The 27,922-nt window shown below is 38.0% G+C and overlaps 4 protein-coding genes across 10 annotated transcripts; 2 read left to right on the forward strand and 2 right to left on the reverse strand.

Moving 5' to 3' along the window:
• Nucleotides 1–327: 327 nt before the first annotated feature.
• On the reverse strand, nucleotides 328–7,067 carry LOC117645845 (WD repeat domain phosphoinositide-interacting protein 2). Of its 5 annotated transcripts, none has more exons than XM_034386305.1 (11): nucleotides 6,825–7,066; nucleotides 5,977–6,059; nucleotides 5,722–5,888; nucleotides 5,437–5,631; nucleotides 5,084–5,355; nucleotides 4,754–4,801; nucleotides 4,355–4,531; nucleotides 4,153–4,260; nucleotides 3,998–4,074; nucleotides 3,395–3,451; nucleotides 328–2,540 (listed from the first exon to the last, which is right to left on the reverse strand). In XM_034386305.1, the coding sequence occupies exons 1-11, from the start codon at nucleotides 6,959–6,961 to the stop codon at nucleotides 2,431–2,433; spliced, it is 1,431 nt and encodes a 476-aa protein (XP_034242196.1). In that variant the 5' UTR covers nucleotides 6,962–7,066; the 3' UTR covers nucleotides 328–2,430. The 5 variants fall into 5 exon arrangements, with proteins under 5 accessions (XP_034242196.1, XP_034242195.1, XP_034242197.1 ...); XM_034386304.1 differs by having other exon boundaries at nucleotides 3,389–3,451; XM_034386306.1 differs by lacking the exon at nucleotides 4,754–4,801 and having other exon boundaries at nucleotides 3,389–3,451; nucleotides 6,825–7,067.
• Nucleotides 7,068–7,231: 164 nt separating this feature from the next.
• LOC117645842 lies at nucleotides 7,232–10,492 on the forward strand. The gene is made up of 11 exons (XM_034386302.1): nucleotides 7,232–7,476; nucleotides 7,865–8,023; nucleotides 8,100–8,339; nucleotides 8,427–8,522; nucleotides 8,632–8,877; nucleotides 8,974–9,117; nucleotides 9,269–9,414; nucleotides 9,489–9,587; nucleotides 9,674–9,789; nucleotides 9,880–10,267; nucleotides 10,351–10,492. The coding sequence occupies exons 2-11, from the start codon at nucleotides 7,898–7,900 to the stop codon at nucleotides 10,484–10,486; spliced, it is 1,737 nt and encodes a 578-aa protein (XP_034242193.1). The 5' UTR covers nucleotides 7,232–7,476; nucleotides 7,865–7,897; the 3' UTR covers nucleotides 10,487–10,492.
• Nucleotides 10,493–11,623: 1,131 nt separating this feature from the next.
• Nucleotides 11,624–18,963, reverse strand: LOC117645841 (ubiquitin carboxyl-terminal hydrolase 20). Of its 3 annotated transcripts, none has more exons than XM_034386301.1 (17): nucleotides 18,829–18,963; nucleotides 17,505–17,713; nucleotides 17,229–17,400; nucleotides 16,900–17,141; nucleotides 16,686–16,815; nucleotides 16,325–16,529; nucleotides 16,074–16,233; nucleotides 15,740–15,987; nucleotides 15,480–15,658; nucleotides 15,162–15,354; nucleotides 14,799–15,056; nucleotides 14,597–14,723; nucleotides 14,171–14,330; nucleotides 13,970–14,096; nucleotides 13,789–13,891; nucleotides 13,557–13,704; nucleotides 11,624–13,488 (listed from the first exon to the last, which is right to left on the reverse strand). In XM_034386301.1, the coding sequence occupies exons 2-17, from the start codon at nucleotides 17,703–17,705 to the stop codon at nucleotides 13,382–13,384; spliced, it is 2,760 nt and encodes a 919-aa protein (XP_034242192.1). In that variant the 5' UTR covers nucleotides 17,706–17,713; nucleotides 18,829–18,963; the 3' UTR covers nucleotides 11,624–13,381. The 3 variants fall into 3 exon arrangements, with proteins under 3 accessions (XP_034242192.1, XP_034242190.1, XP_034242191.1); XM_034386299.1 differs by lacking the exon at nucleotides 18,829–18,963 and adding an exon at nucleotides 18,339–18,496; XM_034386300.1 differs by lacking the exon at nucleotides 18,829–18,963 and adding an exon at nucleotides 18,352–18,484.
• A 357-nt stretch (nucleotides 18,964–19,320) lies between these two features.
• LOC117645846 (guanine nucleotide-binding protein G(s) subunit alpha) lies at nucleotides 19,321–26,942 on the forward strand. Its single transcript, XM_034386310.1, has 10 exons — nucleotides 19,321–19,753; nucleotides 20,703–20,775; nucleotides 20,864–20,918; nucleotides 20,999–21,118; nucleotides 21,254–21,351; nucleotides 21,447–21,501; nucleotides 21,587–21,660; nucleotides 21,749–21,928; nucleotides 22,045–22,243; nucleotides 22,332–26,942. The coding sequence occupies exons 1-10, from the start codon at nucleotides 19,615–19,617 to the stop codon at nucleotides 22,476–22,478; spliced, it is 1,140 nt and encodes a 379-aa protein (XP_034242201.1). The 5' UTR covers nucleotides 19,321–19,614; the 3' UTR covers nucleotides 22,479–26,942.
• Nucleotides 26,943–27,922: the final 980 nt, after the last annotated feature.

A 27,922-nucleotide genomic window follows, 5' to 3' on the forward strand; every position in this document is an offset into this window, starting at 1 on the left:
AATTTAATCTATTTGTCAGCTGTATGGAAACTACAGGGTGTTTTAGATTAGAACATTGTTTACATTAAAAGATTTATTTTTGACATATCCTCTGAACTACACAGGGGAATCTTTTGAAAAAAAAAAAAATCCCGTTCTGTAAGTGGTCAATTAATAAAAAAAAAAGGTGTTCTCTTACCGTTTTCTTCTTTTTCCCCTTAATGAAAAGTTATCACTCAAGCATGAGTTCGTCATGTAACTGAAGGTGCTTGAGATGTGGTGTTAAGTCACAGGGAGAGTGTGAGTTCGGCATTGGTTCGGCCATGGAAATCAAATAAGACGTTAGTCTTGGCATTGATTGTAATTTAACATTTTAATCCATTTATTTTGGTCCTAGTTCCCCTCTTCAGCTATCCAAACTAATTTCAATGTAAATGAATGAATCAAGATCTGATTAAGGTCTTTCACAATATGTTCAAAAATGCCTAGACTGTTTCTGAAATTAACAATGACAGTTAACTCAGGCTGAAGAGGGGTAAATAATACAATCAGAAACTGTCAGTAGGCCAAGCACACTACTGAGCTGGTACATAAAAACGAGAAATTTTACTCAAAGTTTTGAGCTTACAGTATTACGATTCCAATATGTTAACAATAAATTTGACCCAGGTTTCATATTCCAAGATCCCGAATGAAACCGATTTCCCCATTGTAACCCCATGTTCACCTACACTGGAACATTCATTTTTTGGACATTCAACATTTATCTTTTGTTATAATTGAAAGTTACCTTACTCAAACAGCATTTCATCCCATTTCACAGTATAACCATACTTTTAAAGGTCTAAAAGAAAACCTAAGAAACAATTTCATTTATTTTTAATTCCATGTCTCACCTTCCCTAAGAATAACACTAGGTAGTACAGAGATAAACTGACGGTGTGTCTTCATGTGGTGGCTTTCTAAAAGAAAAACACAAATGTATGGAGCTAACTTTCCCTATTTCTCAGTATGATAAATTAAATAGCCATGATCTCATTTAACGCCATGAAATAAGCTAGAAACCAGATAGAAAAATATGTCCTTGAACATGGTTCCCGACTAGGTCTCCACACACATATTAATTAAATGATTTTACAACACACATGAAAAGATAATTTTTATACTCTAAAGTATGCCCTGATTGAAAAGAATACAACCAATGACACGTAGATAAGTACTGAATAAAGTTTTCCTGCCTAAAAGTGCACTACAGTTTCTAAAATAAAGATGTGTGGCAACATTGCTAGTTCAAGAAACGGCCATAAGAGAATGAAAGAAAAAAAAAAAAACAGGAAGAAAATGGCACTTTGGAACATTTTTCAAGCAGAGAGGGAATAAACATCAAACATGTGACACTGGAAAAATTAATGGAGGACAGAGGACAGTAAGTTCCTTTAAAAACAGAACTGAGTATAACAATACAACAAAGACACATTTGTTTCTATACATCTCCAATATATCTTGAACCAAATGCCAGACAGTGCAATTACGTATTTTGAACAAAACCAATATAACCATTAACAGTACCTAAAATATAAATGTAGTTTGCATTGACTGACAGTACAATAAGATGATAACATAGTGTTATTAGCAGAAATCAGGTGCCAAAATGAATATCTATCCTTTTACAACATTGAACAGTATGAAGACAACTCTTCAGATTTTATCTTTCAGTGAAATGAAATGAGCCAAAAGGGAAAGTCATATTTTAAAATTTTAAAGAAAATGTTACAAATGAAATGGCACTTGTGTACTCACACATTGTGATATGTCTGTCAAAAAATACAGTAGAAAATAATTTTTAACCGGGCTGAAATGATTGTAAACAAAGTCCCTAAAACAAAACTTAAACATCTGAATAGTTCATAATTTCTCATGACTGAGACAATTGCATTAAAAAAATCATACCTTAGAAAGGTTAAACATATAACCCTGCAGAAAAAACAACATTGACTTTCTGCACACACAACTTATACATTTGAATATTTCATAGTGTCTTATAATGGAGAAACTGCATAAAAAATATCAGACCTTGCAAAGGTTAACATGTAAAACTGTAGAGAAAATGAAATGGAAGAGGCAGAAACATACTTTCTAAGACCCAAAATTAAGGGAAAACTTGCAAATTACATGCATCTACAAGACTCTTTAAGGAGATTACATAAAAATTCACATGTTTTTACAGGTACTTAGGTAGTCTGAAGCAATATCCAAATGGGTCACACAAAACATGTTACTACTACAACAAAGAAGTAGTAATGTGCGTTTCTGTCCTTCTCATCTGGAAAGTTAACCAATTACTAAGCAAATTTTTTTATATTTTTTTGGTGTTTTACTTCCTGGCACCTTCTCTCCTCCCTTCCCCCTCTTTTTTCTAGGCAGTAAAAAGATTCAAGGTTGCAGTAATATTTACTCCGTCTTCTGCGTAACAGGTGGGAACTCACTGTCATCATCAAACCGGAAACCTCCTTTGGGAGGGGATTCTGTTGCTGCTGCCATCTCGTGGAATTTCTCCGAATCTGTTAGGAAAGTAAAATTGTGGCATAAAAATCAACTGAGTGTCCTAACTCTATCATTAAAACACTGTTGGGCTCTTAGGCCACTTGAAAATTTAAACAAATAGGACAAGGGCCCAACGCTAACAAAATGAAGCGCTTAGATTTTAGCAAGATGTGTAAGAAGACAACAAAGTGAGCAACCAAATGATACGATTATCCTTAGAGGACAACTACATCAAATTTTATTACTGTAAGGGACATGGAATGCTTGTTTTCCACTGAGAACATTAGGAGAAGAAAACCAAACAGAAACATGCCATAATTAACTTTATAAGTGTTGCATTGGCAACAAAGATGAATAAAAACAATAGTAATAATAATAATAATAACGTTTATGTTAGACACACAACAAAAAAAAAACAATGGGGTTATCAAATTGTCACAGATTTTACAATACAACAGCAAACAAAGGACTTATGTTAACCTTATTCCTTGCCTTATACCTATTCACTGAGTTCTTTGTTTATAAATTTTGATTACGTTTTGCTTAAATCATGCTTTATTTTTTGAAGCAAGTGCACGTTGCCTAAGCATAATATGCAGTATTTTGAAAGGAAAAAAAGCAACTTTATTTTTTATGCATTTTATGCACTGTTTATTATTGAATAGATGTCTAGTGATGTCTAAGATGTCGAAGTTTTAAATCAAGCCATACATTATGAAAGCTTAGTGCGCAATCACCAATCAATGTTGCATCTTTGGGGGCTGTTTCTTGAAATTAAGTTACTCACATCGGGAAATGAGAAAAGGGCAGAAAGAAATAAACGAATTTGAAGAAGGGGGAGGGGACAAGAAATTGCCCAACGTACCAGTACCTGACATGGAGTCGGGAGAGTGACCTTTCAAAATGCCGGCGTAGCTACTTATGGACCCTGCTCGATCGGGGCCGGGAAATCACAGAAACAAAAACAAACAATACTGATAGTAGCAGTCTTGAGGCTGAAAATCTGTTAAGTACCATACCATAAAGAATTTAGAGGTACATAGACAAGCCGCTGTTCAAAATTGTAAACGAAAATATTTTTTCTTTATAACGTTCAAAATATATTGTGTTAGCACTGGTCTGCAGAAATGTTGTGTTTTGTTTCTTTGTGACGTTTTAGAAACACTAAAAACAAAGGGGGAGCTTGCAATAAAAAAGAACTCGTACACTTTACAGAAGTTATGTATGGTGATAAAGATGCAGAATGAGCAAATGGCCCAAATGCTTTTACTTCAATCACCATGAAATAATTTGTAGGCAAGGAATTTTCTTGTAGCTCAGCAAGGAGTTACAAGGCAAAACACATCAGTAACACCAAGACATCAAAACTTCAAACAGGAGTACAAGTTAAGAACTACATTCATGCACATTAACTTCACAAACACTGTTTTCTTTAAAAAAATGGATTAGTAAACAAGTTTTGACTCTAACTCACCGCATGGTTGAGCTGGTGCTGGAGATGCAGGCACTCTGGCATTTGAATCTGGCAGAAGATCAGGCTCACCATCCAACCTAAGTTAGGGAGTCAAAATATTAATTAAGAGAGCAACTTTTTCAGAGAGAAATTATTTTTGAATGCAAATTAAGTACCTATGTTGCTTTAAAAGAGTGCAGTCACCACCTTCATTCATGTCAAGACTGTAAACATACAGGTATCCGTCCTCAGAAGCAACAAGAAGCCTCATTTGCTTCTGAATCCTAAAAGATTAACAAAAAATTAAAACTTCCAATACAATTGAGGGTATGAGGCATCTTCACAAAAAAAAAAGCCAAAAAAAAACTGAACTCTTACATGGTTACGGCACAGACGTTGCGACGATTCTGAAATGGCAGTCGTACAGATGCAAAGGCACGCCCCTGATTGAAAACATCAGTGACCTGAGTAGGCAGGTAATTGGCAGAGGCACTAACAGCCTTTGAGAAGTAACCCATCCAACCACCTTGAGTATCGTCAGCTGCTTGTTTGGGCCTGGAACAAAGCATAAAAAGGGTCAGGATACCTGATATTTCAGATCAAAGAAAGCAACCAAAACTATATCCACATAACATTACTAAAAGACAAATTGAGGGGAGAAAAGACAATGCAACTATGTAGTAACAAAAATAAAAAAATAAATATCTAGCAACAAGATCTAACGAAAATCATTTACTACTATTAATAGCTTTAAAGCAGAAATTGGTTAGTACATACATGCTATGGACTTGTGGTTTGGTTCCAACATTAGATACTTGGTCCTTCCTGTAAATAGATTACGATTTAAAAGAGAAAAAAAAAGAAGACGGGAAACGCAGGAACATTGTTTTTTATGTCGGTGGCGAGAAGCATCAAGATAATAAAAACAATCATTTCTGAACAGAAAGCTGTGTAAAGAATCAAACAAACAGGACAATGTCATGCAAAGAAGGTTAACAAGAGCAAGAATAAAGTGCACCACAAACAAGTATCATCTACATCAACTACTGAATTAAAACAAATTCTAACAGCCACCAATGACATCAAGCGTTAAACATTTATACTCACAGCTCTTTTGGCTCTTCAAGTTTGAAAACATGAACTGTTTCTGTGTTGGATGAACAACATAAGAATGTTGCATCATGGCTGAAGGCTAAACTGCAAATAGATACACAGCGCTTCACGCCTCTTCTGAACTCATGAAGCCGGGTACCATCAGCAACATTGAACACTCGAATGACTGTGCCCTTTTGTGAAGCAGTAGCTATTCTTCCTCCTGTCTGGCTAAAACTTAATGCAGCCAGAGGACTGTCATGGGCAGCAATCATAGTCTTCGCATGCTGAGACAAACAGTATAAATTACAAACTTAGTCTTGGTTAGGGAAACCAATTATAACTATTAGATGCTTTAAATAACTTACCAGGTTACCTGCATCAAAAATCTGTACTTCACCCATAGTGTTTGAACCAGGATATGCTAAAAAGCAGTTTTCTGCATCAACAGAGAGAGTACATAATCCCAAAGGATTGGGGGGTGTGTCCCTTATTGTATGTAACACTCCCATATCACGGATATTGTGAATATATAATGATTCTTCCAGACATACCACTAAACGCTGAAAGAAATAAGACAAAAAAATAGTATAATAAACATGTAAAAGCTCAGAAAAATTTCAAGAGGGGGTGACTTTAAGAAATGGACGTACAGCCCTGTTCAATTTCACAGCAAGGATTGTATTTGAGTATGAGTAATTGCATATTTCCGTTCCCTTTTTAAAATGGCAAACTTTCAGCTTGCGGGGAGAAGAGAGGCTGACCACTGCCACAAGAGAACTGCTAAATAATCGCTCCACAATACAGATGTCTTCGGAGTCTGGAAAAATAAATGATAGAAACATTTGTCAGTGAAACATTAAAAACAGCAACATAATTTAATAAACATGTCAAAATTTGGAATTTACCATTTTCATATATTTGTTCGATTTGATCAACAGCATTGAGGGAGAAGAGCCGATATCCATTTCGAGCACCAACTGCTAATGACCTTTAATGCAAACCAACAAGAGAAATGAGAGACGGAAGAACCACAGGCAAACTGGATAAAATGTTTTCTTTTTCCTTCAACACATGATGCAAAATGCCGAGACACAAATGGGACAGATCTCCTGCAAACGTTTAATAATAAATAATAACAGATTTGCATAGCTGAAGGAGAGAAGCCAAATGTGTGAGTGGAAAATGTTATATGTAAACAAAAGAAAATATGGGCCAATACTAAATGTTAAAAATGCCTTTCTTTCACAACAAAGAATTTTCTCCTTCCCCTATTGTTTTTTTACTCTGCTCCTTTTCTCAGAACATCTAAGAACGTAAAAAGTTTCAACATGAGAATCACACAATAACAAACTAATTATCTTTGAAACCTACCTCACACTTCATATTATGAAGGGAGAAATGTAACATATCGTTTAAAGCACTGCTAGAAAAAGGAAATCGTTCGGAGAAATCCCCAGGAAACACGTATCGCAAGAGAAACTAAATCAAAATAACAAGAAGATGTTCCATTTTGACAGAACAAAAGAGACAACAACAGATGACACTAGTGCAATTCAGTGAAAATTCATCTAGACCACAGTTTCTGACATCCTTCCATCGCGTTACGGGCGCCTCAACAACAATGGAAAAGCTAAAAACCCACCAATATACGCAATTTTGCAAGGGAAACTTTCAATATTCGCCTCATCAGAGAACAAAGGATTGATACTGCGAAAGCGAGTGTAGCTAGCCTCTTGTCAAAACGTATACTTACGTGCAATCTTGGTTAAAATTGACAAAATTTACACCACTAGCAGATTCCGTTGCTTGACTTGTGAGGTTCATGAGTCCAGATATTCCACTTTTTAATCCTTGCGTTAAGACATCTACGTGCTTTACGAGATTTTGCATAAATGTTGCGTAAACTTTTGCGACCTTGGCATAATCACTTCATTTCCACTGAGAAACAGCTGACAAATGTTGCGCGTGTTGTGAGTTCACGTTTGTTTTCTCCCGACCCACTCGATACCGCAACCTCGGCCAGTTGGACTCCTTTGCGCCCCCTTTGAGGCCACAAGGCGTTTCCAGGTAAGGGACCGCGCTGCAGAGCGTAGCGTTTGGTCGCCTCCGCCACGCTCCAGCCTCCTTGTGGAGGGCGAGCGCTTGCGCAAGGACGGCCGCCACGCTCTGCAATGCTCGGCACACCTTCTGAACGGCGTTTCGTTTTTTATGAGCAATCGCAGACGGGCCAGCGGAGGGTATGACTGTGATCGTAACTTCGCTGTCCCTTTGCTGCTTGTCAGTTAGATCGTGTTTTTGTTGTGTGTGCGTTGTGCAAAGAAAGTAATTGAGTGAGAAATCTCTTTGTAATGTCAGTTTTTCGAGGATCCAGCTTATGTCTGCTTGGCCCCGACATCTCCGAGAAGGCAAGTCGCCTGCTGACATTTTTGTCCCAGGTTAATTGATTGTGGGTTAAAGGTTTCTTTGTTCATATGGTTTGCTTCTCGGGCTTACTTCCCCCGAATTTGTATTGCCTTTAATCCCTTAAGAACGACGAGATTGAGTCCCTACTGTTGTGGGCGCTCTAGTTTACGCCCCTAGTTGTGATAAGCCTTTCTCTGCCATCATCTCGGCCCTTAAGGCCTAGCCCAGGATGGGGTCAGGGCTTCCAATGAATCTTAAACGAGTCGTATTTCTGTGGATTCGAAGTTTTGAGCTCTTCTTCATAGTATTCAGAAATCCTGGAGTTGAGCTAGTTATGTTTGTGGTTGACTACTGTCTAACTTTATTGTGTATTCTATGCACTGTTGACAGGCGTAAAGGAGGTGTCGAATTCATTTTACTATAATGCGTGGTGTCCTCAAGCTGTCTTCTCCCAAACCCTTGGCTCTGCTTGCTAAGTTGGGCATGCCCAATTGTGCAGAGAATTGCTCTGGTCATGGAGAATGCCATAATGGGACATGTGTTTGTGAGGTATTAGTGGTGACAATAAATCATTTTACACCTTTTTTTTCTGTGCCTTAATTTTAATCTGAATTTCTTTTTTTAGATCCAGTTTGATGGTGATGAGTGCCATGCCTTGAACTTTTCATACTTTGCTGCGTTTGCCTCAGCATTCTTTTTCCTTGCGTTGGTATGCCTCGTTCAGCTTGTCACTTGCATTGTGGCAGAATGGCAGCGCATGAAAGCTCCATCCTTATTGAGAGCATGCCGTATCACCACGCAAAAAGTGCTGTACTTTGTTGTTTTCCTGGCAGCTATGATCAGGGGGGCCTACTTCACTGCTCCAGTAAGTCTTCTCATTTGTCTATCCTCCCCTCTTTCTAATGTAGCTAAAATGGTAACAGACATAAAATGGATTTTCAATCTCTTGCAGACTGCTATGGTTCAAGGGTGGTCCAGCAGTCTCCTGAGTGCTTACTACCCACTCTTGTTAACTGGAGCATCTCTGATTGTTTGTTTCTGGGCAGAGGTATGTTTCTTTCCCTGAATTTTAGTTAAGGATGTGAATAAACGATCCAATCCAATGCAAGCATGATTTTTAACTTAAATACTGTAATTGTATTGATTTTTTCAATTAGGTGTTCCACCTGCGTGACATCCGTTGGGAAAAGCCACAGTTTTTGTCAAAATCTTATTTGGCTTTTGTGACTTTTAACATCATAACCTACTCTCTCCTGTTGGCGGAATTCATTACTACTCAGTTGTCCGACTCCAACATTGCCCAGCGTAGTTTCTACTCTCATATATTCAATGGTTGCTACGCAGTTCTGTTGTTTATTGTGGTGATCTTCTTCCTAATATATGGTGTTGAGGTCTTCTTCAAGGTAACCACTCCTTTTTTGCCGTTTTTGGTTGTTGTTGTTTTTTTAAATTATTTTCTATGTGTTTTATGATTTTATTGTTTTGTTTATGTGTCAAAGGTTCGAGGTGGGTTCTTATACGAACATCAAACAAGAGTGACAAGTATTGCAACCAGCAGCCGAACACCTGTTGGAGATAAAAGTCAAGATCAGTCCCAAATTGGGGAGGGTGAGGAGGACCCAGCCCTGCCGTCCAATGGACAGGTTTGTTTTCATTCCACAGTAAAGTAAATACAGTATGATGATTTTGTAGAAAATTTTGCTCTGATACATTTGACGTTACTTTGATAAACCATTACTGCCATTTTTATGCTATGCTGTGTGGAGGAAATTGAATCAAACTTAAATGTTGCAGAGCTCGAAATGGAGGTCACGATCTGAAACAGTTGATACTTCACAGCTTCACCAGTCCAGGTTTGGGCTTATATCCCAAGCTTTTATGCTTATCACCATAGTGGGATTCCTCTTCAGTGAGACTCTAAGCGAATTTTGGAAATGGAAGTAGGTATCTTTCCAAAAAGCACTTCAGATAAGTAATTTTCATGGATGAAAATTTATGTTTGCTTTGATTTTAGGGTGCCTCTGAATTCTCGTAACTGGCATGATTTAGTTTTTCGTGTGGTTGAAATTGGTGTTGGACTGTGGTTCCCATGTGTACTATGGAACTGCATGAGGTAAACACTATTTCATAATAATTAAAATAATCTTTTAAATATTCTCTTAAACATTGTTGGCTTAACTCTGCATTTCTTGTCTCTAGTCCCGAACAACTGTGGATTTTAAATCCAAAACGAATTTTGAAGAAATATGAAGTTGATGTGAAGCACAGAGCAATTCCTAAAGATGATACAGCTGAAAGAGATTTTGTGGACTCAGGTTGGTATGATGAAAGACACAGCAGCTTATAATAAACTTAATTAAGGTCACTTTGCTTATGTTCTGTTGTTTACCTCTGTTCTTTCTTAGATGAAACTACATCATTGTCAAAAGATTGCTGGATTTGCTACGATAGTGACCGCAATGATGCTGGGCCTTTAATTCAGCCTTGTCAGTGTAGAGGGGATGTCAGTTGTGTACACCATGACTGCTTGAGGCGATGGTTGGTAGAAAGTTCTATCAATCCTGACAACATGCGTTGTAAGGTTTGCGGCATTCCATATCAAGTAGAGAGGGGTGCCAGACTTGATTGGCAGCAAGGCTTCACATCACAACAAATTATTACCACAACATCTCTCGTTACAATTATGTGCCTGTCTGCTGCTGGTGCCTGGGTTGCGATTCAGTTGTATGAAGATGCTTATATTCGAATGTTGGCTGTTGGTGTGGCTCTTTTGGTAGAGTACTTATGTGTGCGGTGAGTATTTCTCATTGTTCTTGCTCCTGTATTTTTAATGTGTCCGCACCAATTTTTATGATGGTATTTATTTGATGTTACAGGTTCTTAAGTATGCATACTGTGGTGGCATATCAAAGAGCAAAAGTTTCTGCTTTCAATATCATGGGCTCTGGACAACTCAGTACAATCAGCCAAACCATCGTTGCTGTTGAGAAACCTCCCAGCACAGCCATTTAAGTCACGAAATCCTGTAATGATTCAAAAACTGTATGCAGATACTTGTGTGCTTATCAGCGCGACTTTTTTTTAACTTTGCATTTTATAAAGTTTCTTTTTTTTGTTGATGTTTTTTTATTATTTTTTTTCATGAAAAGAGATGGGATTTTTTTATTAGAGGACATTTTGAACATTTGTTTTTGTTACTTACTTTTTGAATACCCAAATTTTGTTGAATTAGGTTAATTAAGCTTTGTTTGCAATAGTTGTGTGAAACACTTGCTCAAGCAAGTTGCAGAAACATGTGTGGTTCAGAATTCATTGATTTTAAATACTGGTGCCACAATAGTTTTTATATACAATTGTATGTGCAAAGCAATTGCCACTGCTTTCAAATAATTTTATTTTCAGTTTATTGCTCCAATTGTTCCCAGGTGTGAGATATTGTTTTAATTGCTTTTAAAATTTAATTTCTAGTCATTGTAAAGTATGCGATGGTCACTGCTGATCTTTGCTAAGTGCCTTAAGTTTTAAGAACTGAATTATTGAGTAGGGCTTCATTGAATTTACCTTAATTCGCTCCTTGTTCCCTTCAGTGATGAATCTTCTTGCCTGTTCTTTGGCTCTTTTCCAAATGTATTTATTACTGTGCCCATTAATGGTTCTCTTCAACTGTTTTCAACTTCATTATTAATAATTGATAGCAATCATCAAATCTATGATTGTGTGAAAGCTAACTCAAATGAGATGTTCTTTTTGTTTATACCAGTAGTTTCTTATAGATATTATGTTATCAATGCATATTATCATCGGTTGTGGCAATATATTGTAAAGTTATTCCTCAAAATGTAAAAGATATTACTTTCAGACCCACCTGTTTCTGTACTAGCAGTTTAGGTCTAGTTCCAGTTTAAATAATTAGAACGGAACTAAAAAGCTAGATCTTAGATTTCATTGTAATGTGTATGGTAATTTCTCCTTGTATTCATTTTGTTGTACATTTTTCACTCTTTGCTGAATTTCTGTTTCCTGTGATGGAAACCCTTAAATGACCATCACAGATTAGTGAATGAATGGCTAACTTGTTCTCCCTCTTATGAATTTTGGTGAGGTGACAGATGGTGTGAGTGGTTTGGATTAGAGGAAGTTTTAAAGTAATTCACATGTATGCATATATTTTAACATTGTAGCCATTTAAGATATGGTACACTTAAAGATCTATAGACATCCTGTTTTCCTCCTGTTCATTTTACTAACCTAGAGTAGTATGTATATGAAAGAGGTAATTTGCATTGTAGAATCTGTGAAAACCATTTGAATATTTCATGGGGATTTACTTCTTTTTAGGGTGAAATAGCTCATTTACTGATGTAAGGACTGGTTTCATTTTATCTTTTCATTATTTGGACTAAAGAACATAAATCATGTCTTCATTGTTCTTAAGAATGGCCTTCCCCATTAATGTCTGAAGTTGAAATATTCGATCATTTTCATGGCACACTTACTCTTCTCATTATTGCATCCCTTAGGCCTAGGCTAAATTGCCAAATTGTTAATTTTCTCTTTGAAGATTACAAAATTACTTAGAAATAATTATCTTAGGCATACCTGGAAGTTGTCGAGAGTGATGCCTTCTGAGGACTCAAGTATGCCAGTTTTGATGAATCTTTTTTCATTTGATCGTATCATAAGAAGCATCAATATCTAGATTTTAGTGATAGTCTTATTTCTCATACTTCAGCTGTAGGAAATCTGTGATAAGTACAATTTGTGTTACTCTCAGTATAAATATTTGCTCTGTTCGTGATGTTCTTTGACTGTTAGCTTCAGCTTTGTTTCAAGTCCAGGGGTCTTGTCCTAAATTGTGGACTTTGAATTTTCTGTCTCCATTTGGCATCACCATTGAATTAAACAAATAGTGTATTTGGTGGGGCCTTTGTGCAAATGTTTGTCCTTAGTGGAAATTCATACATACTTGGTTTTTTTTCCCTGTCTTGTCAGTGTTCGTCAATGTATTGTCTATTGTAAGAGGACAATTAATGTTTGTGTGTTATTGTACTGTTAGTCAAGTGCTTGTAGAACAAGTAGATGTTGCATATGGGGAATAGGAATTTCAAGAAAATATATGTATGGATACATAATTGTACAATAAATATTAATTGACTTCATTCAATTAAAACATTCTGCACCGTGTGTCTCCCGAATATCTTAACAGTATACATAAGGTGCATACTGCATCAATTCAGAAACAAACAAAATGCCAAATCCAGGTAAAGCAGTGATTGTAATTCCTAACACCTAGGACACTTACAGACAAATCCCCAAAAGGGCATTCACACAAAAGCATTTTGAAATAAAACAAAGAAGTTAAATATAACCGATGAGGTAAATTATAACAGTGAAGGACCAACTTAGTATAGGAATACTAAACCTTCAAAAAGTAAAAAGAAGAAAATATCAAAATACAGGAATAAAAGCAAGAAACCTACACAGGGAAACAGGATGACTAAATGCTGTGTCTTTGATTCAAAGCTCTTATTGCTCTAGTAGGCATAATGCCTATCAATTTAAGGGGATTTAATTTAACACCTTCCATACAGTACATGCATTACCCTTATTGGGTAATTGGGTAATAAGGTAATACTGTAAGAAAATTGATAAATGATTTCAACAGGATCACAGACCTCAGACTCATTTGTCCCTTGAATAGAATAGCCCATAGTCTAATAAGCATTGATTCTTAAGAAGAGAGGCAAACTACATTTATTGAAAGCAACAGTTCAAATATTTTTGGAAAAAGACAGTTATCCCAATCAAACTTATGGAGGTAGCCCAATCATCACAGTTCATTTGTAAAGAAAACATTATTTGTACAGTGCCTGCTTTGATTTGCATTTCCACATAATTAACAAGGATTCAAAGATCAACAACATCACCATAAAACTGTGTTAGCTTTGGACTGTCTTGGACTGGTGGTGAAGAATTTAGAAATGTAACATCATCTCCACTATCTTGGTCCTTTCCTGAAAAGATATAGATGTCAGCAAAACATAATCTCAAAGACTAGATCATCATTGGCATCTCTCCATACCTGTGGCTACCTCCGTTCGTTGTCCACTTGAGTAGCTCAATCCACTGACACCGCTCGTGCTTGCCCCACTGGATGCACAAGACTGAGAAGGGTTACTCCCCAGACTGGAACTGCTGCCCATTTGTCCAGAGGAAACAAGAGTGGCCATCTAGCAAACAAAAATATGGTTTTAAAAAAATGATTAATTAGGTCACATTAGGAATTTGAAAACAGTGTAAGTTAGACAACTAACCTTTTGTGTAAGATTTTCTAGGCTAGAATGTGCACTTTCTGGAAATGGAGACTGGCTGTTTTTTGTAGTTATATCACATATTAAATTTTCAGTACCTCGAGATCTACAAAAACAAGTTACATTTTCAGTTAGATTTTAAATATTTCAATCAAATTTACAGGGGAAAGGAAACAAGACTAACCCAGAGCGAATTCCTGGTGCATTTGAATTCCTCGCCATTGTGGGTCTGAGCACAAGTTCAGGACCTCCACCATAGGTACCATGGAAAAATTCCCACATCTCTTTGGAAAGTTGAGCATAATCAGAACCTAAACACAAAGATAAAAATTCAGCAATGTGCATAAAAACACATGGGCAATAAACAGGCCAAGTTTAGACAAACCTTGTTTCAGAAGTATCTGCCCGGTCTTGGAATTAGTGTAAATAATAGGAGTGTTGTCAATTTGACCAGGTGGTTCACTGTCCTTCTCACGAACGAAATTATACCATTGCCTAAACCACTGCATTGAGATGAGGTAAATATTTGATGTTGAATCATCTTCCTGCATCATGCCACCAAATGGAAAATATAACTTGTAGTAAATATCATAAAGGGAAATTCCTTACATATGCAGTGAAATCCATTGATATCAAATTCAAGGGGGTTTAAAACAAAGCTCGACATACTCCCGGGAATTTGCTATGCGCGGATATGCAAGCATGTCGTCCAAGGGACTGACTTAAAAAAAAAATAGAAGTGAAAATTTGCTATACACGGGTTCGATATAAACGGGTTTCACTGTAGTTGAAAATATGATGCTTTGTTTACCAAAAATTGCTTGTTTAGTTGCATAAATGCAGCAAGTTCACTTCGCACTCTTGATTGCAAGTCAGCTTGCTCTTGCTCACAAGTAGCACAAGTGAAAAGTCGGTTGCATGCTGGTCCTCCACCATACCTTAAAAAGACATTAAATGTGATAAATGAAGGAAAGTTTAAATAATTCTCTAAGTTTTGTTTAGTTATAACTTACATGTTGTACAAGCATTCCCATACTGCATGGCTGACAGTAGTATACATAAGTTGCAGAACATTTATTCTATCAGGCCGCACACCTCCATGGTGACAGAGAAAATCTGTGTTATCAATAGGCCCTGGCTCCGCAAAAGTGTTCAGTTTATTAAGCCATTGCTTGGATATATAGAATGTCATTAAAGAAGGTTCATTATTTGATTGTTCCAGTAGTTCTACAGCTTGTGACCTAAACCGCTTCACCTGATCACAGGACTTTCTGCAATGACAAAAAGGAAATAAATAAATATATTGATGAAGACAAAGGCGCTAAAGCACAATATAACATCACATTGTAATACAAACAAAAAACCGCCTGGCTCACCTGTAGAAAAGGACATATGCCTCACAGTTCTGTACTGTCTCTGGAGATACCTGAGTCACATACTGATCATCGAATTCAAACCACTGTTGGCTTTGGCAATTGAGTGAATAGCAAGTATAGTGTCCACCTCCAGCTGTGCCATGGTGACAGATGACAGAGACCAGATCGTAAGATGATACTGATGAGGTGCAATCTAACATTTAAAAAAGACAGATCCATAAAAAAATTTGAACAAAATGGTCCTAATGTAGAGGCTTACCATTTTTACCAGATTCTTTTCTTCTGGGCCTAAGAGAAGGTGCTTACAACGACACTTACCTTTGTGTAAGTAGGGCCTCATGTCTAGTTGTGTGAGAGGGAAAGATACATAGTTGCTTATTTTTGAAGAAGACATGAGTTCATGACGAAAACGTTTCAAATGAATGCACAAAATTTCAGGGAGTTCCATGACTTTTGAATATTTGACTCCATTTCTTAGTTTATTGCACTTCTCACAACTGAAAAAGAGTTCAATTGGTTAGGTGGACAGTTGAGTGCAAAATTTAAGACTGTAGTTGCAGCAATTCTCACAAACATACCTGTACATGTTGTCGCCCTTTAATTCATCTGCACTGAAAAATGCTCCTAGACAATCATGTAAGGAGACTGTTGGACCCCAAAACCATGAGCGCAGCCAATCCACAAACCAGTGCAGCCAGTTCTGATCAGCAGCATACACATCAGAGCAGGCTGAGAGAGCACCACTGCCCTTGTGTAACATGTGAATGTGGTCTCGAGATGGAATTGGCAAAGACAAGTCTTGGAATGTTTCAATACGATTTGATATCTGAAAAATGGAGATAGAAATTTACACCAATCTCAAAATTATTACAATTCTTAATGATAGGAGCCACTGTGGCAGATGGTACCCACTCGATCACATGTGAGACACTGGACAGAACTAAGGAGTTTCCCATCAAAGACATCAGATATGATGCTTCGATGTTTAGTAATGTGTTTCTTGCGGTTACTATGTGCTGAAGATAGTTTTGATCTCATTCTGTCCACTGGTGGAGAAGGAGAACGAGACACTCTGAAAATAAATTTTCTTTATTGAAATGAAATCGCTCATTTGGCTCTATTTCATTCATTCATATAGCGATTTACTGACTGAGATATAGTACCTGGGCATTTTACTTCCACTATTACGTCGTTCTAAGCATTCATCACTGAGGGAGCTCCGCTCGCTTACTCCCGAATCACAGGTTTCATACTCTCCTTCTGACTGACTGGATGCTCCGCCACAACTTCCTTCATGCTGGCCAAAGTCTTTTTTTTCTGAGTCTTCATCATCTGATAGATCTTCAAATGATGCAGCTCTTCCACTTTCTGAAATCATTCAAAGAAACACATATTGCACACGAAAACAAATAAACGAACAACATACTTTATGGGTAGTTAGTACATCAGAACAAAACAATATCCATCCATAAACTTTAGTCTGCATATCAGTGCTAATAAAGATGTATGTCAACATTCAGATACCTTGGAGCAAAGCTGCAGGAGTTGGAGGCCGACTCACAGGTTCTTTTAACTCTTCATGCAATTGATCCATGAAGCAACGCAAAAACTCTTGAGTGTCATGCTGCTGATAGCCACGGAACATAGGATGCACCTTTGAAACAGTCAGGGGGTTAAGTTTATAAATCAATGAAATGTGCAATGAGAATTGATTACTTGTATCTTAGACATGACCTACATTTCGAATTCCATATAAAATAGCAGTTGGTACAACATATCCAGGTCGTTTTTTATGCCACATTTCTTGAATGAGGCGGTGGTAGCTGCGAGACAAGCCAGGTTTGCGATCTCCACTTCGGAGTGAAATTAGGGAAGTACCACATTCCAGGAAAAACTGAGTGAGTGGTGGTGAATTTGATAAAGCTTGTAAAGCTGAATTCATGTAGCATGTATTTCCAATGTTTTGAAGTCCGGTAAGGCCTGAAAATTTTTGTTTTTATTTTGAATTTACAAAATGAGTAAAATTTGCAAGAAAAATTTAAAGACCTGAAAGTGACAGCCGCCTACCTCGAGGTTTAGATTCATCTTCACGCCAGTTTTCATCTTCTCGCCAGTTCTCCTCTGTATCACTTGAATCACTTGGTTCCACAGCTTGTTCCATAAATACTTCTGCTTCACAAAGATAGCACCAGGCGCGCAGAGTAGATAGATTAAGATGAACACAGTGCCTTGGCAGGAACTGAAAAGAAAGAAGCCACTCAGTGAAATGACACAAAGGCATTTTTGCCCTCATCTTGTTCCTTCAGTTAAACAGTTCAACAAAAATCAAGCAAAGTTGCTTACTCTGTTATGAAGTGTGCTATGATCTCCATGTGCCTCCCCACAGCCCACTTTGAAACAATCCTTATAGAGACAAATCCACAAATTTGGGCCTTGGGATCCACATTCCTTGCATGTTGAGACTTCTTTTGCCCTTTCTATTTCAGCTTGGGCGCCACGCGGAATATTGGATACATGAGGGCATTTGCTAGGTCTGGCAGACATTTCTTAGGCTAGAGGAGGGAAGACAAAAATGATAATTGGACAATGACTAAAACTCCTAAATAAAACAGAATTTCTGGAAAAAAAATTGAAGTAACATTTTGGGATTTTTAAAAGAATAATGCGCAAGCATAGAGACCCCTTAATATTATACATGATCAGATAATTTTTATTTTAGTTATTTAAGAGTCCCTCCAGCAGGATTTAGTTCCATAAGGGGCTGCAGTGGCTGCAGTAAACAAAGGACATTGAGAACACTATTCAGTCTGTCACAGGATTGAGGATGATTATAGGAATGTATTTCTTTTTTTCCTGCAACGTTTCATTAAAGCGAAAGACAAAGCTCAGTAACATGGTTTGGCTAAATGGACCAAACAAATGCTAATGTCATTCATGGATTGTTCAGTCTCTTATCCAGCAGTTGTCAGCAAATACTAGCGTCTTCAAGTACTAATGTAATACGAGAGGACACGAAAGAAAATGCCAACAGAAGCTCTGACACCTGTAAACATCCAATACTTGTCATAACGAAATAAAGGAGTGACTACAAGGTAACTTAACCTCATGCAACATCATAGAAAGGGCCTTATCTTAATCTTTTAACAAATGTAACAATAACTAGCTTTGATGATTTACCTTCACTTGTTACCATTTAAAGTGATAGAATGCAACACATTAGATAAACTTTAAATGATTCACATCTTGAAAGGGAATTGTGCCCATTGTCGAAAATAATCACGATGATAGCAGACCAACAAACTAACAAAATCCTGCGCAATATCGATTGTTTCGATTATTCGGAACGCAAGTCACCGTGCCTCGAAGTTTTGGTTCGATATACCGCTACCTTCGATTGGCGGTAGATTTAAATTGGGGCCCAAAACGTGCCAACATTTAATCCTGGACCTCGCGCCTCTTTAGAATGGAACTCAAAGGACAATGGAGCTACACTATTCCTATTTCTGATTACTGGATGCCCATTCCAGAGGTAATTGCTTCAGATTAATTGGAGTAACTCACCGCAGTCAATGAGGGTAATTTTTTCTGGTGCGTAAGGCACGTGACTACATACAATGCTAAAGTAAGTCGGATAGCTGCTCCGAAGGTTGTCCCTCTCATTACTCACCTCGCTTATTTATTGTCATCCATACGATTGCACATTTGACGTTATCACATGGGGGAAGCCAGAGGGACCCCCTCCCCCTTTTCGCTAATGGGAAACAATGTCGAGGTCCGAGATATCCTGTTTATGGGAATCAGATGAAAGATAATGATGGTGAAGAATGTGATGATTTTTCTCTATTTTCTTAGCATTTCGCGGCCGGTGCCTCGGTCCTCGGTCGCGAGCCCCATCGTGTTCTGCCTTCCCCGCCCCCGCCCCTCAACAGCCCCACCCATCCGACCGACCCGTCCGTCCGATTCCTCGCGACGCGATCTCGTGAATCCCTGTGACGCCGGACGCTTGACATGCGTTTCGGGGATAAAAAGCGAATTCAGCCAAACAAGTTTCACCCTTTTCCACCCCTCCTTGCCACTGAGACATCTGCAAAAACTGGCAAAACCCTGCAAAACGGCCGAAAAACGAGCCCATCTAGAGCGACTAGAAGGCGGTAGGCTACCCATAGTGCACCTGTGCACACCCTTGGCAGTGAAATGCAAGGCGTAAGCCTGGCGTAAGCGTAAGGCGTTCTCGCTGAGGGTGAGGGGGATATATCGATAAACTAACAAGTTTCTATGATTTGGCGATGGCAAGGAAACTCGGGATCCGCTCCGCGTTAACTAGATAGGAGTGTCGTGCATTGTTAGTGATAAAATCGCCTACAAAATAGGGACTTCGGCCGCGGGCGACGGGCAGCGCGATCCTTATCAGTGCTGCTTGGCCACCATATTTCTCGAGATCGGGCCCGATGTCATGGGTTGTTTTGGAAGTGCGAGCTCAAAGGCGGACCAAGAAGAAAGTAAACGACGGAAGGAAGCCAACAAAAGGATAAACCAACAAATACAGAGGGACAAACAGGTGTACAGAGCCACACATAGGCTCTTGTTGCTCGGTAAGGCTAAGGCACTACATCAGCCATATTTGGTTTATATTCAAATACAAATATCTATCATTTTCGTTGTTGCTTGGCTCTCAACATTTTTAAAATGCTTGAAATTTCCTGAATTAGAATTTCTACTTTTTATGGCCGCTCTGTCTCCCATTTGTTCTCTGGAAATCAAATCTTTCTGCCTGTACGAGTCTAGTTGTTATGGGCGGGGAGAGGCTGCTGCTAAACATGGATGGCAGCTTTATTTTGTCTCATTCAGTCGCTTTCCCGTTGTTTGTGTTGGATTTTCTGCTCGATCTTGCTTGCATGGCTGCGTCGGGTGACCTCACAATGGACCCTTTGAGCATTTCCCTCTCTCTCTAAAAGTTGGTTCGTATTTCTGCTCACTGCTGAGGTTATGGTAGCGCAGGCAGGTCCTTCATGTCGGCTGCCTCTTCTCTTCCTATTTTCTGCTCGCTGTAATATTTTATATCATCCCCATGCTTTATGCATTACTTTTTATGAGCCAGTTTTAATTTTGCGTACATTTTCACAATTTTTTCAAGCCAATCCATGTGAGGTGTCTCATGTTCTAAGGGTTGGAGATGTTTTTTAGGCAAAAGCTAATTATTTGGTTGTTCTCAAAACTCAAAGCAGACGGTCAGTGATTGTTGTCTTTATCACCTCCCCTATCAATTAAATAATTTTTTTACTACCTATTGCTTTTCCCAGTTCGCATACTTTTTGGATCTGAATATTTAATTTCTAAGGTTTTGATACAATTAATGCAATACTTTCCAACACTTTGTGAAGCTAACTACTAGCCAATGATCTTATGTTCCCCAAAACTAATGTGTGAAGTTAAGCAAGAAATTTCTGTGTGTTTAAAACTTTTTTTCTCAAATGCAAATTTTCTTCCTCTTTCCAACAATTAAATATGGATATTTCTCACTTAATTGTGATGTAATTGCAGGTGCTGGAGAGTCTGGTAAAAGTACTATTGTAAAGCAGATGCGGATACTTCATGTCAATGGCTTCAGTCCAGAGTGAGTGTGACTTTCTGCACCTTTCTATTCTCATATTGTGCCCCTTATATTAATTTTTTCAAACACAATTTCCTGCGTTATCTTACAGAGAAAAAATGCTTAAAATAGAAGATATAAAAAAGAATATACGAGATGCAATATTAGTGAGTATGATGGCTTAATCATGAGGTGTCAAAAGAACTATCGTGTAACACCAATTATAATTCTATTTCTGTTTTTCCAGACGATTACGGGTGCTATGAGCACACTGACTCCACCCATTTCTTTGGAGAAACCTGAGAATCAGAGCAGGGTTGACTACATTCAAGACGTCGCATCACAGCATGACTTCGATTACCCACCAGTGAGTACTTATGAAACAACAATCCTACTTTAGAAAATAAATTTTTGCATATGCCCTTTTTTATGTGGGTTACAAGCACAAATTTTCAGAAAATTACCAGTTTGTACTCACAACTCCCTTTCCTTTTCTTTTTAGGAATTTTATGAACACACTGAGATTTTATGGAAGGACAGAGGTGTCCAAGCATGCTTTGAGAGATCTAATGAGTATCAGCTCATTGACTGTGCAAAATAGTAAGCCTCCAAGTTGTTTTCGCTACCTCTTTCTAATTGTGGTTGATTATTTATTGTGCACCTATTAATAAAACGTATCAACTTTCCTTTTCTAGCTTCCTAGACCAAGTGCATATAATCAAACAACCTAACTATACTCCCTCAGAGCAGGTAATCCTTCAGTCAATTTATTTTATATTTCTGAAATTTATTTCCCAATATTGTACTACAATATCGGATGTGGCTTTTTTCATAGGATATTTTAAGGTGTCGTGTCCTCACTTCTGGTATCTTTGAGACCAGGTTTCAGGTGGACAAAGTAAATTTTCAGTAAGTTCTCCTGTCTATCTACTGCTGTGTAACAAATTCTTTCATATTTTCTGGATCCTTTCCCTTACGTTGTAATTTTGTGTTTCAGTATGTTTGATGTTGGAGGTCAGCGTGATGAACGTCGTAAATGGATCCAGTGCTTTAATGACGTCACCGCTATCATCTTTGTTACTGCATGCAGCTCCTACAACATGGTTCTAAGAGAAGACCCAACACAAAATCGATTGAGGGAGTCTCTAGACCTCTTTAAGAGTATCTGGAACAACAGGTACAGTGCTATATTGTGATAACATAATTTGGAAAGAGAAAACCAATTCGAGTACAAATAACTGAAAAACAACCAGATTATGTGCATGTCTTTAATTGTTCAAACACTTATTTTAGGTGGCTGCGAACAATCTCTGTGATTTTGTTCCTAAATAAACAAGATCTGTTGGCAGAGAAAATCAAGGCAGGAAAATCTCGCTTGGAGGAATATTTTGCAGATTTTTCACGCTATCAGACTCCTGGGGATGCAACGTCAGAGCCCTCAGACCACCCAGAAGTGGTTAGGGCTAAGTACTTCATCAGGGACGAATTTTTGGTGAGACTTCTTTTTGAACTGCATTTATTACAGACTTGGTATCTTTACATGCAATTGTGTATATTAACAATTCTATTTGATTTTTCAGCGCATTAGCACAGCAAGTGGGGATGGTAAACATTATTGTTATCCACACTTCACCTGTGCTGTGGATACAGAGAACATCCGCCGAGTGTTCAATGACTGCCGCGACATCATACAACGTATGCACCTACGACAGTACGAGCTATTGTGATGGCCCGCAACCTCAGTGCTGCCTGTGAATGCTAGTGAACTGAATGTACGTACGTATGCATGTGTCTTGATGGTTTTTCTTTGTTGTCCTAATTTCTCTCAAAATTTAGGTTACCGTGATCAAATGTGATGTCATCAATTCAAAATTAATACCTGATCAAAGTTGTTTTTTTTTTCTTTTTCATTTTCTCTAGTCACAGTGTTTATAGTACTGTTTTATGTTTTCTGGGGAAGGGGTATGAATGAATCAATCAATAAATGTTGTATCTATTCATATGTATACATGTACGTGTACTACTATACCTGAAGCTTTGGTATGGGTGTACATGTATATGTATATGTAAATATGTGTGTAAGTAAAATGGTATTTTGTGTGTCTGCTTGTGTGCCACACTGAAGTGTGAATGTGACATATAAGAACAAATTGTATTGAGTTTGAGAATGTGTGATGTATGTGATGAATTAACCATCGATGGAGAGTGAAATGATTTTAAACAGGCAGAGAAAGAGATGGGCTGGCCTGATGTTTTGGCAGGCAGCGATAGGAAGAACCAAAGTGTATATAAGTCTTACCTCTTGTAATGTGAATGTGTGCACATTGGCTGGACTGTTCTCTTGTTATCTGTATTTGTATGTTTAATTTTCATGTCTATTTATTTTATCTTGCACAAAAATTGAAACATCACAAATATTTAATGAAGTAGTGTTCCTTGATATACCTAGCCAGGGTTCAACATAGCAAGCATTTGCGTGGTCAAAGCATGATTGGCATGAACACAAGCTGTTCTCTAACCTTTAATCTGTGCCAGAAACATGCTTGCGCATTTTCCCCCCTGTAATTATTTTAAAGTGACTTTGCTGATGAACAACATTTTTTTAAACTATAAGTTTTTTGTAGGTCTGCCCTGGTAGAACAAAAAGTCAAGGTTCTTTTGCCAATTAAACCTGCATTTGTATTCGCACCTCGAATTCAGCAGAACTCAGCCAAGCACAAAATTTGGAATCATCTGTTCTTTCTTGATCTTCGTTTATTGTTTTTTGACATTTGAATATTGTTAGATTGTGATGTGTCAAGAACTGTGTTTGCCTTTAATGTTGTCAGGGATTTAGTCACAACTAATGCTTCAAGGAGTGATGTTTGAACAAAGATTTGCAATAATTGAAGATTTGTTATTCTAACATCTGTTTTTTACATGGAGCAGATCTTTTTTTTTTTTAATTGAAAGACTTTTGACCTTTTGAGGGTCAGTTTCATGGTTGTCATTCAGACAAAGCATTGTTATCTGTTGAAGGTGTGCGTCAGTTTCATCTTTTCCCTTTGATTTTAAATTACTCCTTTTAAAAATTAATCAGCACTGTATCACAAATTTATCAAAATTGTTTTCATTTGAAACTTGCCAGCTCTTATTGTGCCATCCCTCATCAACTGATGTGAGATTTATAGTGAGCAAGTTTCAATGCCAGGTCTATGTAAGGATGTAACACGCAACCAGTAAACACGACAGAGAAGCAAGGCTGGACCAAACTTCATTAAATAACTTGTCCTAAGGTAACATCTGTATTATTAGTCACCCTGCTTTATTGTATTGGTAATTGCAGCAATCCAAATTCCACTTTTGGATGCTGTCATTATTCAGTTTGTTCCTGTGTGTTAATCAGTGCTAATTCAACTTCCATTTAGTATATAAAAGCTCAATATAACAAGGCAGTACTAACTTTTTGGTTTTCTGCATTGCACAGTAGCTCAATCAGTGCCAAACTGGGGGTTCTTATCCTTACCTTTTGAGCTTTCAGTTTTAAATATCTGCATTCTCAGTTTGACTTTGATTTTTTAAGAATCATAATTTTTCTTGTTTGATTTCTGTTCTGAGTGGACCACAATGCACACCTCATTGTCCAGGCTTTCACCACAATAGTTCAGTCATTGTAAAATTTTCTTTTCTTCTAGTTCTGAAGTCATTGAAGTCACTTTTTTAAAAATCTTATTTTAACTGACTTATTCTTGAAAATTTTTGTTTGTCATTAACCATTCATCTAAAAACAATCTGAGGAAATTTTCAATTTGAGTTATAGAAACGATTTTCTTGTTGCCTGAACTCTCTCCGTCCTTAAGTCGTCTGTGTGTGTGTGAGATTTAAGCCATCATTCATTCTGATGCATTAATTTTATCTTCCTGTGTAACAATGAATATTTATTGCAATGTGGGAGGGAAGGAACATGAGGAGACATTTTCATTGGCATATTTTCAACATGGTACTGTTGAAAATGCTGTTTTTAATTTTTCTTTTTTCTTTTTGAAAAAAATTTGTTTTAAAATGTTTATACTTTTTTTTGAAGGATTGTATCTTCTGATATGTGCTAGAATATGAGTACTCAGGTCTAAATGAGAGTAATGCTCTTCGGTGCAACTACTAGCAATAATTATAAATCCAAATTGTAAATTTGTAATTGTAGCCCTTCTGAGTACTGATGCATTTGTCATTGCATCTTGTAGTTGAAGTGATCGTACCTTGATGTTTATCCTAATTGCTCCTCTTCAATTTGCTCTTACAGACTTCCAATTCATGTTGTGAGTATTTGGTCTGCTTTTCTTTCTAAAAGTTACCTAAAATCACTGTGCTTGTAATGTTGATTGTGATTATGAACTTAAAAAGTAGGCGTTACCCTGTTTTGTTTATCCCTATCCTGAGGGTTTATGTATTAAGAGTACATACATCATGGAATACATCCTTTTAAAAAATGTATACTTTTTATAGAACAGATACCTTCTGTTTTTGTGGCGGTATTGAAATAATAGGCAATGATGATAAATGATGATTCTCTGCATTGAATTGGCAATTTTAATATTATTAAGGTGAAGCCACAACACATTCCAGTTCAACAGAAAGGCTTGTGCTTGAACGTGAAACTTGTGGCATTTGTACAACATAACATACTCATAATGCAAACCATGTACCTTCTGTTAGAGTTCATGTTTCTAAAATGATTCATCCCATTCTCTTGCATGTTGTGAATCTGTACAGTACTTAGTATTACTTATACTATCTTGATGTGAATTGTCTTCAGTCTAGGTCCCGTATGTGAGGTCAGCCCTGGTATTCATGAGCTTTTTTGGGGGCTATACTTGCGACTCGCCAAGCTTTCCTATATTTCATGGATGTTTGTATTAGTGAAATTGGGGCAAAATTTCTGAAATCATTTGTTCTTCACATTAGCATGTGCCTGGAAAACTTCATTTTTCCTTCATTGTAATGAATTTCAGTCGTTTCTAAAAGTGAAGTTTCATGTGATAGAATGTATATTGTCTCATAAGATTCTTTATGTGGTTTTTATCACACTAAATTTATTTATTGTCTATCATAAAGTTGAAATGAATTTTTATCAGCCCTGTGGAATAGTTTCTCTTTTGTCAGATTCATGCCAAAGGTCAATATTTATAGCACAAACATTATAGGTCTGCGTTTAAGTTTGTATTGTTATTTTTATCATCTTCATTATCATTCTCATCTTTGTTATTATTAGTATTATATCTTTTATTTTTTATCATTGTTATTTGTCATCACGTTCACATCAGTCATTCATCTTTCTAAGAGACGTCCTCGATTCACCAAGGTTCGACAAGTTAATAAATGCTATAAAACCTCTGTAGGAGCCCTGTGACAAAACAGAAGACTTAATTGAGACTCTGGTACTACTTCCAGGTGTTTAATGAACTTCCTTCATTTGAATGGTGATTGTATAATTTCTTTCCTTTTTAAATTTTTTACTGTCACCATTGAATTTTACAGACTTTTGTTAGGAAAAGATATTACACTAAGCTGCTAATTTGGAGGATTTAAAAAAAAAAAGGGTTTTCTGTTACAGTAGGAAAAAAATGTCATTGGGGTAGGGGTTTCTGCAATGAATTCATTGCATGACATTAAAGATTTCAACCCATGGACCTGCATGCCCTTTGTGTTTCTAAGGTCTGTGGTGTATTGCTTCTTTTGTTACTATTTTGCTCTTGTTTTCTTTAGTTGTCATGACTTAATTGTTGTGAATCTCTGGTCGTGTGAAGACATGTTACCAGGAAGGACAAAAAGTTGAGGACTCTTGAGAGCCCCAAGTGTTAAATTCGTGAGAAAGAGCATAGAGTTCCTTGAAATTATTTAACATTTGGTCCCTATTGTACTTTGATGTGATGAAGGACTTCTCTGAACAAAATGTCACTATCTGACGTAATTATTATTTCTATACTGTTGCAGTATGTGTTGTCATTTTACATTACTAAAGTTGTCTCATAAGATACATGTGAAAGCATTGTGTCAAAGATATCCTGCCGGATGCATTTATTGCATAAGGCTTTTTCAAAAAAAAATATTATTTTACGTTATTGCATTGTGAGAGTTTTCTTAACCGTTGCTTGGTGTGCCATGGTTCATGCGTTGCAAACAGAGTGAATAAAGAGCATTGTGTGCATAATTAATTACTTCTTCATTTTATTTGTTTCCTTCCCCTTTACTGTCTTTATGTGGAGAGCATGTGTACAAACATGCACTCACCATTTTAAAGAACAGTCTTTACATGATAGCCACAGTGAATTAAATTGAGCAAGACAAACATTGATTTCGAGATTCCAGCATTGAAGCATAATCAAGCATTATTGAAGCTGCAAAGATTATTTTTTTTTTTAAACATTGGAAAACAAAAGGAGGAAAAAACTTCACCTCTGACAACACAAACATAAAAAATCACCATTCAAGGAATGTTTATGGAAGCAGATGATACTGTCTTATCTCTGGGATTGTATAAAAAATTGCAAATAAACTGAGTCCTTTTTGCCCTGGCCTGCAACGCCGCGCCGCGCCCGTGGGATTGTAAGAGGGGGGAATTGTCGCTGTTGAGTCCGCGGATAGAAACCGGGTATGCGGGTAGACGATGTCATCCCTGCGAGAAGGTTGGGGAGAGAAGAGAGAAGCCGCGTGCCCGAGCCTCATGCTTCGCCAGCGCCCCCACGGCCCCACGGCTCCACGGCCCCACGGCCCCACGCCAGGTCTGGAGGTCTGTAGGGCCTGAGCTTGTCGCTCCAGGCGGCAGGGGGCGCGGCCGCCGTCCCGTGGCTGCCCGTGGCCCTGTGGCAGCCCTGAGCCCTGCGCCCCCCGCTGCTGCTGCTGCTGCTGCTGCTGCTGCTGCTGCTGCTGCTGCTGCTGCTGCTGCTGCTGCTGCTGCTGCTGCTGGGGGCCAGGCGGCCAGAGAGGCGGCGTGGGCCCTGGCTCTGCCCTGGCTCGGGCTTTCAGTGTGCGAGCGGCACTCCCCCAGAAACGCGAAACGCGCGTCCCTCCGCGGCCCGGCAGCCCGCCACGCGCCGACCCCCTCGCCGAGTCGAGTCGAGTCGAGCCACCCCTCGCCTCGCCGCGCCGTCCCAGGGCTGCGTCTGGACCCGCGACTCGGCGACCGGGCCGTGGT

Source organism: Thrips palmi, unplaced genomic scaffold (assembly GCF_012932325.1).
Source record: "Thrips palmi isolate BJ-2018 unplaced genomic scaffold, TpBJ-2018v1 HiC_scaffold_19, whole genome shotgun sequence".
Taxonomy (NCBI): domain Eukaryota; kingdom Metazoa; phylum Arthropoda; class Insecta; order Thysanoptera; family Thripidae; genus Thrips; species Thrips palmi.